Raw genomic sequence first — 15,169 nt, 5'->3', positions numbered from 1 at the left:
CAAAAATTCTCATTTATTTTCCATTTCTATTGTGCACAGCTCATCAATCATCAAGCCGCTTTTAACTGTCATCATTAAATCATCTGTCTTTAGTTTAATGATCTATATAGAGTCTGTTTTACACCCTGTGGGACATCATTATAATCTTCCTTGGTGAAAAGTTTATTAATATTCAAATAGGCTTTTCATCAACAAGAGCTGCTGGGTTTTTATCCCATGAATTAGTGCGAATAAGAGCGAACTGTGCATTTGTGGTGCTGAAGATGAGATTGAGAGTTCTTTATGAATGGATCATCCAGTATGTAACTCTGATGAATAGTTATTTACTGAATCTCTGTGGCTGTCAGTTTTTGTAATGCAAATTCACATTGAGCTTCATGCTGTTGACTTTTGGCAAAGGTCTTGCAGTTTATTAATGATGCAGTCATGCTGTTTCTTTCAGAAGACTGAATTACATGTTTGCAATAACTCAATGGCCCATTGTTGATAGGGAGAATATGAATATTAGTTATTTGTCTGGGTTTTCTCCGAGCATGACTGAACACTGACATCTACAGTAATACAGCCAGGTTTGCAGTGTCATCAAAGGCAAGCGGAACAGTTAAAGGGATAGTTCACCCAAAACAAATCTGTCATCATTTACTCACCCTCAAGTTGTTCCAAACGTGTATGAATTTTTTTCTTCTGGTGAAAACAGAAACAGTATGGGGAATAATACTATGGAAGACAATGGGGCCCGTCAACTGTTTGGTCACCAACATTCTTCAAAATATCTTCAAAATAAAGAAAGAATACAGGTTTGTAACAATAAAAACATGGGTGAATAAATAATGACAGAATTTTCATTTTTGGGTGAACTGTCCCTTTAATATTTCAACAAAAAAAATGACTGACGACCCAACACTGATGACTGGAGAGAGAAAAAAAACAAAAAACAATCATAACAAATAATAAACTACTACCAAACTTTTGGAAGCAACAACAAAATATAAAAATCAAAACAAAAAAAAAGTCTCTCAGATGAGGGCAGAATCATGGCATGTCTTATTATTTCCCCCAAAATAAACATACAGTAACAAGCTTTTAAGCTAATTCAATTCCCTGATCGTACTTACATTTATTGTATGAGTTTACACTTTGTATTATCAAGTCTAGACTGAAATGGCTTCACATATAAGTTTACAAAACATTTTGAGTTATTAAAATGTCAATTTAATTTAATTTACCTTTATCTTTACCTTTTGTAGTAGCTGGCGGAAGATTGAGTCTCTCGCATTCACATTGGTCGAACTTGTTTTCGCGCCTTTACCTGTAAATATATCATTGGAGTCAAATTCCAAAATTCTCCAGATCTAGACTGTTTATTTTTGATGAAAATTTCCATTATGAAACCAGAAAATTATATTCTATATATAAAACACCCATACATGACTCGAGAAATACTCACTACAATATTGCAATTGGATTTGGTATATTCTGCACATCTTTGGAATTTATTTAAAAAATATATAGATTTGGTTTTATTTATTTTATTTTTATAAAATGTTCTTCTGAGTATTTTAAATAAAATTATTTAAAATAGCATTGATTGCATGGGTTCAGACACGTGCATGGGTAGGGCTCAACCTGTGCAGACAGAGCACATGCCCTTACATGTGCATTACGAAGTGCCCTTTTTTTTTTTTTTTTGGTGGTGGTGGTGTTTTTTTCTTCTTTTTTTTTCTTAAAAAAACCCCCAATGCTATTGGTCACCCTTTACGTCTGTCTGTTTGTTTTACAAATATTTAGCCAATTAAAGTTCTTAAAGAGCTTGTGTAAATCGATCCTCAAACTGTCAGTAAACCTGATAACTCCGCCTCCTCTATCTGGACTGAATGAACTGAAGTTCATGAACTGAAGAACAGCAGACAGCAGCTGAAGGAAGTTTTGCAAGGGTAAACAAAGATCTTGTTGTTTGAATAAGTACTAAACACTGTGTCTATAAAGGCTCATATTTTATTTATTTGATGTCTGACTGAGACATGTGGGACCTGAGAGAGAGTTCTAGCATTTCCCATCTAGTCATAGTCAATACCCTACACTTAAATACCCAGTGCATACAGCAGCATTTAATCTTTTATAAAATGAGATTTTGGCTAAATGTATTTTACAACAGGAAAAACTGAGCGCCCATATAGCTACAAAAAAACAGTGTTTCGTACTGGAACTTACACAAAGCGACTGAGTGATCCTCGTCACCTACATATATTTCTAAGAAATTTCTTATTTGATTCATGATTGCTGATACACTTAATTTATTAACATTTAATCATGTTATGGAAATAATATTAAATTATGGTTAATTCAAGGCTGTTAATATGCACGTATGCGCTATCTAGCTAAAAATAATTATCTATAGTATTCTATATATGTATAAATGTTGCAAAACATGTTTTTTTTTTTTTTTTTAGGGCTTTAGCATTGAAACCCTGTATATCTGTATTATCTATATTATTATTATGGTTGTTATTAATAGTGAATAAATCTAAAGCTTTTGAGACTATTATTTTGTGTTATTGAATTTGTCATGATGTGACCATTTCTTCCTTTTATGTAGGCTTACTAAAAAATCTTAATATATATATATATATATATATATATATATATATATATATATATATATATATATATATATATATATATAAATAAAAAAAATTCAGTGCCCTTTTTCAGTTTCAACACATGCCCCTCAAAAGGTCTGTGCACAGCCCTGCATGGGTTAATATTCTAAATATATTTTTATATCGTATTTTAAAAGTCAACTTATCAGAAAAGGCTTTTATTTTGAAGGGGACTGAGCTGACAGCGAGTTGTACTGTACAACAGCAGCACAGCTTTAGTGAAGGTAGTCAAATAACCCTTTTCATTGTTGCATGTTTGTTCTGTTGAACACTAAACTTGAACGGTGTCCTTTTCAACTACAAATAGCGCCAGATTCTAAAATGATAAAATAAAGGATTTGCGTTTTCAGAGCGCATGTTTATGTGTTGTTATCGGAAGGCATTGCTAGCAGTTCAGGCTAATTTCATAGCCGTTTTGTTTTTATAAAAGTTACTTACAATATCTGTGGGGAAAAAACTGTAAAGCAAGGCTTAATATTGTTCATTTAATTTTTTATGATACAATAAATATTTTAAACTGTAAATAAAAAGGTTTAACCCTTTCGAAGAATCCCTAGTTCATAGGCTAGGAATGGGTTGACTTGGAGAAAGTTTGTCTTGTCCATTGCAGCTTAATCGTCGATGTTTAGTATGTAGACTAGAGTTGTATTGTGAGCTGTTGTTCATTGTGTTTTTTATACTCAGCTGGTCTGTAGATTGAAGGATGGATGCCAGTGGCAGACCCTCCACAGCACAGATTGTGTTGCTGGCCACTAGTTCGGCTCTGACTGCCGTCTTGTACACCATATACAAGAAGAAATCGAGCCATGTGGCTAGATTAAGGGTAAGAAAACAACCCTGGTGCATTTCTTTTAATAACACCACCACTTGAAGAAGTAGATCATAGTTAAACCTGACCTGTGTAACAGGAGGCCAAGAAGATGTCATTAAATCCAGACCTTTTCACCATCCTCAATGAAGCACCAGGGAAATGTGTTCCTTATGCAGTTATTGAAGGTATGGCTTCTGAGATTAATCCACTGTTGCTGTTGGTCAAACCGTGCAATAATTATTGACCCACTATAACAAAGACATGCTGGAAAATAATAAGAGGACACTAGCAAAAATAGGATTTGTGTGCTGTAATGTTCTAGTGTTTTATTCATACGTCTATAGGTGTTGTGCGCTCCGTGAAGGAGACCTTGAACAGCCAGTTTGTGGACAACTGTAAAGGAGTCATCGAGAGGTTGACCCTAAAGGAGAAGAAGATGGTGTGGAATCGCACAACACATCTGTGGTACTTGTTCTGAATGTGTAAAACTGTCCATTAATACTATTGTATAATCTGTACACTATGATATATTGGCAATTACGCTATCAGCGTTTTGTTTTTATAACTTTAGTTCTTAATATAAAATATGTAGAATAATATTTTGTTTTTAATCATTATACTTTAAATATTAATTTTTAAATATAAATATAAATATTTATTATTTTAATGTTTTAATATTAAAATAATGTGTATAGTAATATTTCATTTTTAATAATTACACTATTTCAATTGTACGTATTTATATTTACAAACGTGTTTGTCAATATTTAGATTACAATTTAAATATGTATAGTCTTAACATTAAAATAATACTTATAAAATTTAGTTTTTAATAATTATAATATATCATCATTTATTTAAATCTCTAAATTTACCTCGATATTTTTTTAAATAATTAGATACTACTTTAAATATTTGTTATTTATTGTTGTAATATAACAATAATATTTATTATCTATAATTGTAATAGTTTTTTATATTCTAAACATTAAAAATATTTAATTTATATATATATTTTTTTATTAATTTTTTTTTTATTATTATATATATATTTAAAACTAATATTTTTTACATTTTAATTTTATCTTTTAAAATGATATATTTACTTAATTCACTGTGCCAATACATATTTCTTTTAGGAACGATTGTGAAAAGCTCATCCACCAACGCACCAACACCGTGCCCTTTGACCTGGCCCCGCACGATGACACCATTCCCACAACAGTGCGAGTGGTCCGCCCGCTCGATGCAGCTGAACTGGATCTGGAGACCACCTATGAGAACTTCCACCCCTCCCAGCAGTCTCTGACCAACGTCATCGGTCACTTCATCAGCGGCGAGCGGCCGCAGGGCATCCAGGAGACGGAAGAAATGCTCCGTCTGGGTGCCAGCATGACTGGCGTAGGGGAGCTGGTGCTGGACAACAACCTGGTTCGTCTTCAACCCCCTAAGCAGGGCCTGCGGTACTTCCTCAGCCGCCTGGACTACGACACGCTGCTGAGTAAGCAAGAGGGTTACCTGCGGCTCTGGAGGGTCTTGACGGTGCTGTTTGGCTTGACTGCCTGTGCCACGCTATTCTACCTGCTGTGGCGACAGTACGTGCTGCGTAAGGAGCGGAGGAAAGAGCGCAGCGTACTGGACGAGTACAGAAAGTGGCAGAGCAGACGTTTAGAGGAGCTCGACCTGGCGGAGGGTGATGTGTCTCCGACTACATGCACAATATGCCTGAGTCAGGAGCGCTCCTGCGTGTTTCTAGAGTGCGGTCACGTGTGTACCTGTGAGGAATGCTATAGGGCCCTCCCCGAACCTAAGAAGTGCCCCATATGCAGGGCTAAAATAGACAGGGTTGTCCCTCTGTATAACAGCTAGAGGCCTTATTGTGAATATGCATTATGCGCTTTAAAACGAGTGACTTTGAGGGCAGGTTTTTGGATGTGAGCAGAGCATTTCTTGCCATGTAATATCAGCCATAATCCAAATACTCTGCATTAAAAAAGATTCTTCCAGTTTGAGTTGTTTTTTGTATTCTGTTGATTTGATCGCACTGTTGGCAACTGTAATATCACTTGTGCCTGTGTGAACTGAAATTCAATGCTGTTGTATTTCAACCAAAATCAAAACAAAAGAAAATTAATAAAGACGGTTTCTTCTATTAAAAAAAAAAAAAAAAATGAATAAAAGCGCTTATTTTAGGACCATTAGGATTTTTTGCATTGTGAATATTTTTTGGTTCACATTCATTTCTTACTACTGTAATATAGTATTTTTTGATTACAGTAAAAACTACTATAATACAGGTTTTATTTTTTTTATTAAAAAAGGTAAACGCAATACATTGTTTTTTTGTTTTAGTTTTTCTTACTTTGCAAGTATATAAGGTAAATGTTAATAAAAGTTAATGAAGTTAAAAATGTTGATAAAATAAAATGTTACAGTACCAAATGGTCCTAAAAACAAGATTCATTTCCTTTATGTAAAATAAAGTTTCATTTTGGGGTTCAATATTGACATGCTCTCTTTAAGACATGTTAGTTGGATGCCAGTTTAAGTTTTGTGGTGTCCTATCATAATTTTTACTTTTCATTTTAATTGTTTTTATTTGTTGTCTTTTTTTTTTTTTTTTTAAGAATAGGGCGGCGGGAGATTTAAAGCTTTAATCTGATTTATTAAATGGGAATTTGTTGAACCTAATCAGTTTGTTCTTCCTTTGTTCTTCAGTATGGTTTAATATTAGCTATGCATAATTTACAAATAATATTATAATGATATAAAGAATAAAAAAAAAATGTTTTTTTCTGTAGTGGATCAGTCTGTGTGATCTGAATTTGCCAATTGTTGATGTTTACTTCCATGTACCAGTTGTGTATGTGTGAGAGTGACATTACTTTACACAACAGGAGATAAATATATACTAGTTTAACTTTAGAAGGCCACAATGAAGTACTAAAAGTCTAACAATAGTCTGTAAAGCCAAACAGAATTAAACCACTAAGTATTTAGAATTATATATTGTAACTATATGTGTTTCCTAATTGAACTGGAAAGGGCAAAATGAAGGTGGAAGCTTATTAAACAGTTTTTTTTAATGTTCAAACAGATTTTTAACCACTAATCTACATTGGCAAAAACAAATGGAAAGGGGAGGAGCAGTAGCTTGCAGGTGATATTTATCTGACTGGTGTCTACCTGGTCTCTGAGCTAACTGTAATTTGCATCCTTTTGTATATCAGTTTTTCCAAATACTTCCAGCCTAAACACATTTTAGTGTAACCAGTTTAGTCTTCCAGCCTAAACACATTCTGTCATCATCCTGCTTTTAAATTACACCACCTTGTTGTTTACAGTTATTTATAGTTATTGATTATCGTGGATGGAGAGGGAGCACGTCTGAGGTGTTACCTTATGAAGAAAACAGTCATTTTGTCCAGCACAGGGAGCAGATAAGCCTCACCAGATGCCGTCTCAACAACTTCTGCGCGTTTCCATTAAATTTGTTCTTGTACAGTTTCCGTGCGTTTTGCAGAAAGTCAAGGAAACCTTGAACAGCCCTTTTGTCGACAACTGCAACAGGGTCCTGAAAGAGAAGAGGGTGCTGAATCACACAACAGATGTCTGGTAAATATTAGAAATTTGTATATGCCCATTAATATTAAAATTATGGGTTGCACTTTATTTTACAGTATGTGTTCTTACAGTGTACTTGCCTAAGGAAGTACTGGATAATATAAGGTAACTACATGGGTTAGGTTTAGGAGAAGGTTCAGGATTAGTACCTAGTTATTACCCAGTTATTGCAATTACTGTAATATGTACAAGGGGACTTTAAAATAAAGTGCTACCTAATAATAAATTAAAATGATTAATATTATGAGTAGCCTATATGGTACCTGGAAGGGTATGGATTCAGTTAAACGTATACGTGTGTGTGTGTGTGTGTGTGTGTGTACACAATTGGCAACAGGTTTTTTCACACTCAAACTGTTCATATCAAGTGTGATGCAAATTGTTGAGATTGTTTGCATATCACTCTTCTATGGAAGCTTGTTTGCTTGTTTCCACCACACAATTAACATTTTAAAAGGTAATTGCGACTTTTTATCTCACAATTCACTCTTTTTTTTCAGAATTGTGTGACAAACTCAAACAATTATAAAGTCAGAATTGTGTGATACGAAGTCGCAATTGCGTGTTATAAAGTCGTGAGATATAAATTCAGAATTGTGAGATAAAAGAAAGTTGTTTTCTGCAGAATAACAAAAAAGATAATTCACCTATTAAAAAATGTAATAACTTTTTCACTCTGTGTGAATAGATCTATAGGATCCACAGTTAAGATTTTTGTTTGCAATACATATTTTTGTCACCCACCAATCACAATAAAGGAAGTCATTGACAATAATAAAGGAAGTCACTGACTTCCTTTATGCAAAACACAAACCTTCACTAAAATGTAACAGTTATGTATCACTCTCATGTAATGGAAAAGTTAAAGTAAATATGAATGATATAAGAAGATTTGAAAATATAATGATAATAACACTGATTTGAAAATACTAGTAATACTAGTAAAATACTAATACTAGTAATTAATTAATTATCTTTCAAATAAAATGCATTTCTGTGCAAAATAATTAATATGCACTACCATTCAAAAGTTAAAGATCTTTTTTGAATTAAATAAATCATATTATTCAGAAAGCATGCATTGATCAAAAGTGACAGTAAAGACATTTGTACTAATGTTAGAAAATATTTCAAATAAATGCTGTTCTTTTGAATCTTCTGTTCATCAAAGAATCTTGAAAAAAATGTATCATGGTTTCCACAAAAATATTAATCAGCACAACTGTTTTCAACAGCAGCAAATCATCATATTAGAATGATTTCTGAAGGATCATGTGACTCTGAAGACTGGAGTAATGATGCTGAAAATTCAGCTTTGATCACAGGAATAAAATACATTTTAAAATATATTCAAATAGAAAACAGCTATTTTACAAAATTTATATCAAATAAATGCAGCCTTTGTGAGAATAAGAGACTCCTTTCAAAAAATTATACCAATCAGTAGTGTAAATATGGTTCAAGGTTCCCCCTTTAGCTGTTCTAAAATCACTATAAACCTTGCTTTTATAAAACCGTTACTCCATAAAAATATTTGTTTTCACAGGTGAATGTTTGTAGAGTAATTTACAACGGCTTCAAACGAGGCTCGGCCAATCAGAATCAAGGACCGGAACTATCCGTTTTATAATCACATTTTTAAAATGTTCCAACTTTTTGCTCTGCTGGCCTTGTTTGATGTTGCTATGACAGTTTGAACATCTGAAAAATATGTTTTATCAAAATTATGCATTCTGACAGCTTGACTGGTGTTGTGTGCAAGATGATGCAAGACAGCCATCTGGTTTGCGTCCCACCTCTGGACCTCCAGCACGACCTCACTCTTCTGAAGAAGCAGGAGAGAGACCTGTGGCTCTGCGGGGTCTTGAAGGTGATGCTTGGCCTGACTGTGTGCGCCATCTTCCTCTACATGCTGTGCGGGAAACCGAGGAGAAGAGTTAGGAAGTTCAGACATATACAGGAGCTCTTTAGAATAATACAATCTGTCAGAGAAGATATAAATGAAGATATGAATTAGCTTTTAGATGCTCCTGGTTTAGAAGGGTTGAGGAGATATGTTATTGTTTGTTTCTTTGCTTTCATCTTAGCTATTATTATCTATATTGCGATTAAGAAAAGCTGTATTGGTTATGCATATTTTACAAACAATATTATAAAAATGTAAACGATTAAAGAACATGTAGATTTCTTTATTTTGCATTAATTGTACATGTAAGCAGAGAGTATTACTGTGTCCGACCAGTAGATGGAGATAAATACCTGTCTAGCTTTACCATCACAGTTCAATCACTATGGGTTGTATAGTACTGAGATCAGCCAATTGTGTAAATTACATAATTATGACACTAATAGAGCCAGATACCATGCAGAACTATCAACATAATGCCTTTAAACCATTAAAACCACCAGAAATCTTCAAAAGATTGAGTAATAAAACAGATTAAATCACATAAACCATTACTAAACCAATCATTTATGTTAAGATTGTTGTACGAGTATAACAAATATATGAGTCAAATTATATGCCTGTTGAATAACAAATGATATTCTGTTTAGCATTATATAATGTAGGTGATGCTCTTAAAGGGATAGTTCACCCAAAAATGAAAATTCTGTCATGCATTACTCACCCTCATGTCGTTCCAAATCGCAAGACTTTTATCTTTGGAACACAAATGAAGATATTTTTGATGAAATCTGAGAGTTTTCTGTCCCTCCATTGACAGCCTATGCAACTACCACTTTGGCGCTTCAAAATCGTAAAAATAATCCTTAGTTCGGTTCGTTTAGTTCGGTTGAGCTTCTGTTTATGTTTGCTGATGAATGTTTAAATGTGAATAAAAGCATATTCAATTGGTTCATCTTATAAAGGGAATGAGTCTCTTTAGAAAATTTGGACTAAACCGCTCAATTCATATGGATTAGTTTTATGATCTCTCTATGAACTTTCTGAAGCGTCAAAATGGCAGATGCGTAGCTGTCAATGGAGGGACAGAAAACTCTCAGATTTCATTAGAAATATCTTCATGTACTATGTAAAAACGGTAAAATGGTTAACTGTAATGTACCTTATGTATGTCATCTCTCATTTTACTGTATTTTTTTTTTTTTTTACTGGTTTTTTTTTTTTTTTGGGTGGGGGGGGGGGGGGGGGTATAGATTTAATAGCTCAGATTTCATTAGCTAAATAACTCCTATAATCCTAATATGCAAGTTTTGGAGTAGAATTTTTTTTTTTCTAAACTAAACAAAATATACTCTACCAAACACAACAGTCTCTCAGTTCATGAATTTGCCCTTTTGGGTTTCAAACCTACAACCTAAACCATGTCATGCCATTTTAATTATTTAGTATATATTGTTTTTTTGTATTCATATAAGATGATTTGTTTTTAGGGGGACATCTTAACATTCTGTCAAGTGTCTACAGATGAAAAATAGCCTTTTTGGCTAATTCATGGCACATTTACAGCCATGACTGTGCACTGTCTCTGTAAATAAATACATTTGCAAAATGATTTGGGCAGGGAAACTTCAGACAGCATCAATCAACCCTATATGTGACCCTGGACCACAAAACCACATGGGTAATTTTTTTGAAACTGAGATTTATACATCATCTGAAAGCTGAATATATAATCTTTCCATTGATGCCATGGTTTGTTAGGATAGGACAATATTTGGCAGAGATAAAACTATTTGAAAATCTGTAATCTGAGGGAGCAAAAAAAATCGAAACATTGAAAAAATCCATTTTAAAGTTGTCCATTTATGTTCGTATTATTATCTTTAAAGTTGTCAATTTATGTTTGTAATCTTTACTTAATATCCTAATGTTTTTTGGCAATAAAAGAAAAATCGGCTATTTGGCTATTGCCACAAATATACCCGTGCTACTTGTGACTGGTTTTGTGATCCAGGGTCACATATGTATTAAAACCCCTATATTTCACCACTAAGCCACAGTACCCATGTGCAAAGACAAGAATGAGACAAGCTTCTGGGTTGGCAATGATGTTCAACCCTAGTGGGATTCAAACCCACATCCTTTAGGACGCTAACCACTACACCACAGTACCCAAATGGTGCAGGCAGGCAGCAGTGCGAGAGTGGAGGAGGAGGAGGGGGGGTGGAGGAGCTTCTGCGCGTGCCGTGCAGTCTGAGTCTGAGTGACGTCTCTCTGCTCTCTGAGGATCCGTGTGTTGTTGCATCGCTCCTGTTTTTGCATCTACATCAGTTTTTCCGAATGACTTCAGCTCGTCGCCTGTAAGTAACGACAGGAAAAGTGAAAGTGACTCCCATAGTGTGAAGGTAAAATAAAGCTGCATCGTATCGTGACAGTTGAGATCCTCGCGCGCCGTTTGCTTGCAGAGCCCTCGCTCGTCGGTTACCGAGTGTCTTATTATCCCGATCGATTCTTGTGAACGGAATCATGTCAGAAGTGCTGCCTTACGACGAGAACATCTCTCCTTACGGTGATGATGGAGATGAAGAGCAGATATCCCTCACCTGTCGCCTGCAGAACAACAACAGTAACTTCTTCAGTTCTGCGCAGAACAAACGAGCTCCGAAACTCGGACAGATCGGACGCAGTAAGAGAGGTGAGACAACGATTTTTTTTTACGTTGTCGTTTGTGTCGTAGGTGAAATAAAAAATAAGTGCGGATTGTATTCTTAAAGTATATATTAATGTTCTGATATCCAACAAACTACATAAATAGCTAATTAATGCGTCGAAGTAATGCCTCATTTCCACTACCTTTAATAAGATACCAATTACTTAAATATGCTAATTTGTGGCATCACGTGGTGATGTCAGCGTGATCGTTTGTATTTACTTGCCTGCCTGTTCATAATGAGATTTCATCTTACATCATGTAGATTTTGCTGTTTGTTGATTGCTAATTGACACATAGAAACTTTTTCATTCTTACATATAAAAGCATAGGCTATGTATATTATTATTGAGGAATAGTCCAGATGACAGCTATCAAGCTCCAAAAAGAACATACACACACACACACACACACATACTTGAGCTTGATAGCAGCATGAACATTTTTCAGATATTTTATTTAAACTTTATTTCTATTTTATTCCACAGATGTGGGTTTTTCACAAATTTGAATCACCATTTAACTTTTTGGAGTTCAATTAATTAGTCCAACAGTGTGACAAATTATTTTATTTTATTTTTTGAAGTACAAATATTATTTTTAATGTGCATCTATCCAGTATTATCAGGTCATGCAAAACGGCATGCATAATTATAATACCAGAACTAGAATTTTTTTTTTTAAAAATTGTTAATAATTTTAAAGGAATTTTAGCACGTCATTCTATTGTATTTATTTACATTAGTCAGTTTCTCTTTTTTTTTTTTTTTTCTGCAGTCTGCAAAGCCTGACTGTCCTATTCTTGTCAATAAAACTAAAGTCTTGTCATTTCTCCAAGGGCAGCATGTTTGACCCCGTGTGCCTCATGTGATTTCTCTTTCAGTTGTCATAGAAGATGACAGAATTGATGAAGTTCTGAACAACACAGCAGAGAAGTCATCGGCGGGAGTGTAACGCTCAAGGAGGACGTTAAAGCGGCAGGAAATCGTGGGTTACGTGCATTCTGCATCAAAAGCACTTTGCAGTCCCTCTTAGTATGGGTTGAATTTCACTGTGCGGCAGCAGGCGAGGAGAGAGTCCCTACTGCGGGCATCCGAACCGAGGAAGCGGGGCTCTGTCTGCTTTCTCTCTTTAAGGGCATGTTTCATATCCCTTCTTATAAAGTGACATCTTACACTGGACATGTTGTTTAAAATACATGTGGAGTTGGTCTGTAGTGGTCCAGATTCAGTTTATATTGTGAGAGGAATGCATTGATATAAATCACAAGCACAAATCTGACAACTTTTGTTCATTATTTTTGCCGTGAGACTGAGCACTCTTCGTTTCTTTTTGTGCACAATGAGAGTGTTTTTCACTTTAAATATCCTTATTATGATCTCTTGGATACATTTTGTGTTCTTTTGCAGAGATGATGGACAGAACAAATGTTTTTTTATAGGATGAGAAAGGAAAGACTACTTTTTTTAAAGCAATTTTTTTCATGTTGAATATTGTAATTATTATTATTATTATTATTTTGTTGTTGTTGATGTGGCTGCAAACTGCCTGCTTATCCTGAGTTCAAAAGCTTATTTTTTATATCAAGGAGCTATTTCTGAAGAGGAAAAACTGCTTATTTGGGTAATAGTCGTAGCACTTTCAAACGTGGTTGTCAGCTAAATGGATTTTTATCACTTTTGTGCCAAAATTTTGCAAAAATATGCCAGTCAACTTGTGTTTCCGTTCACCCGAGTAATGTGAAGTTTTCCAGGCCTGCCTCTCATATGTTTCAGGGCTTTTCTAACGGCTTTTTTGCATGAGAATGGCACAAATGCCTCCTTCTGTGGCAGTGAATTACTAATATATTTACTGTAATGTTACTTTGAATGACGAACCTCAGACTCTTGAATATCGTGAATGTTGCACTTCTCTATACTGTTAAACAGGGCTATATTTGCAACGAAATGTATGACCAATAAAATGTCATTACATAACAGAACTCTACCACCCTTACTGTACGTTATGTGAAATTTTTTCTCTTGGTTGTTTTATCAATTGTAAGGTGGCACTTTTCTAAAACAAATGTTTTCCCATTAAAACAGGCATGTCCGGATATAACAATCAGAGTTGTTCTTGATCACAAGAGCTGTCTGGTCAATAATGAGGAATGCATTTCAGTTGTTTAACCAAATCTAATACGTCGAACGAACATGCTTGAGCTTCCGTTTACCACAACTGATGTGTGAGTTGATGAATGTTTATATGTGAATAAAAGCCTAAATTCAGTCTGTTCATCTTATAAAGCGATTGTGTCTCTTCAGAAGTTTTGGACTAAACCGCTCAATTCATATGGATTAGTTTTACAATCTCTTCATGAACTTTTGAAGCGTCAAAGTGTCAGTTGTGTAGGCCTAGCTGTCAATAGAGGAACAGAAAGTTTTCATCAAAAAGATCTTCATTTGTGTTCAGAAGATCAACGGAAGTCTTACGGGTCTGGAACGACATGAGGGTGAGCAGTTAATGACATAATTTTCATTTTTGGCTAAACTATACCTTTAACAACACGTTTGTTTTGTTTTTAGTTTTTTTACAATGAATGCTTTTGCAGCAAAAGGCTATATAAAGCAAGGAACTGTACTTAAGTAGATGTTAAAACACACTTTTTCTAAATATATATAATAAAGATTTAAACATTAGAATGATATTAGTGACAAGACTTGTCTGGGCAAAGTTACATCTCGTCTTTCAACTACTATCACGACCATAAAGCATGTAAACCTGGTAAGCGTGGAGCAAGCGCGACCTACAGGAATTACGTCAATATTGCAACCGGAAGTTCCTTTAGCTAAAACAATAGCCATGATGATGCTAAACTTTACGGCTAATATTTTTTTTTGGAACAGAATCAATATACACCATTCAAAAGTTTGAGGTCAGTGCGATTTTTTAAACAAAGAAATTAATGCTATTGTTCAGCAAGGAAGCATTAAACTGATCAAAATTGACAACGATTTTTATATTGTAATGAAATATTTAAATTTTAAATAAATGCTGTTTTTTTAAACTTTCTATTCATCAAAGAATCCTGAAAAAACGTATCACGGTTTCCACATAAAAAAATTAAGCAGAATTTTTTTTTTTCAAGATTGTGAATAATCAGAAATGTTTCTTGAGCAGCAAATCAGAATATTAGAATGATTTCTGAAGGATCATGTCACGCTGAAGACTGGAGTAATGTATTGCCATCACAGGAAATATTATTTTAAATTGTATTAATATTTCACTGTATTTTTGATCAAATAAATGCAAATAAGTTTTAAGAGATAGGAGATTTCTTCCAAAAAAACGTTAAAAAATCTTGCTATAATGAAAATTTAAGCTTCACATTTTTGTTTTTAAGCCACTGGAATACCTTGCCCGAATACAGACTTCCATTGTAAATGTGTTCAGACTGAACATTCAAATGTATCCTCATC

At 34.3% G+C, this 15,169-nt stretch overlaps 2 protein-coding genes across 2 annotated transcripts; both read left to right on the top strand.

Moving 5' to 3' along the window:
• Positions 1–2,819: 2,819 nt before the first annotated feature.
• On the top strand, positions 2,820–6,162 carry mul1 (mitochondrial E3 ubiquitin protein ligase 1). Its single transcript, XM_084098959.1, has 5 exons — positions 2,820–2,884; positions 3,345–3,483; positions 3,569–3,656; positions 3,816–3,936; positions 4,611–6,162. Exons 2-5 carry the CDS (start codon positions 3,364–3,366, stop codon positions 5,338–5,340), a joined length of 1,059 nt encoding a protein of 352 aa, XP_083955085.1. The 5' UTR covers positions 2,820–2,884; positions 3,345–3,363; the 3' UTR covers positions 5,341–6,162.
• Positions 6,163–11,262: 5,100 nt separating this feature from the next.
• Positions 11,263–13,996, top strand: camk2n1b (calcium/calmodulin-dependent protein kinase II inhibitor 1b). Its single transcript, XM_084099653.1, has 2 exons — positions 11,263–11,696; positions 12,595–13,996. The coding sequence occupies exons 1-2, from the start codon at positions 11,528–11,530 to the stop codon at positions 12,663–12,665; spliced, it is 240 nt and encodes a 79-aa protein (XP_083955779.1). The 5' UTR covers positions 11,263–11,527; the 3' UTR covers positions 12,666–13,996.
• Positions 13,997–15,169: the final 1,173 nt, after the last annotated feature.

Source organism: Abramis brama (genome assembly GCF_963993115.1).
Source record: "Abramis brama genome assembly, chromosome: 22".
Classification (NCBI taxonomy): Eukaryota; Metazoa; Chordata; class Actinopteri; order Cypriniformes; family Leuciscidae; genus Abramis; species Abramis brama.
Note: the sequence above shows the minus strand (reverse complement) of the source record. Positions and strands in the feature narration are given on the sequence as shown.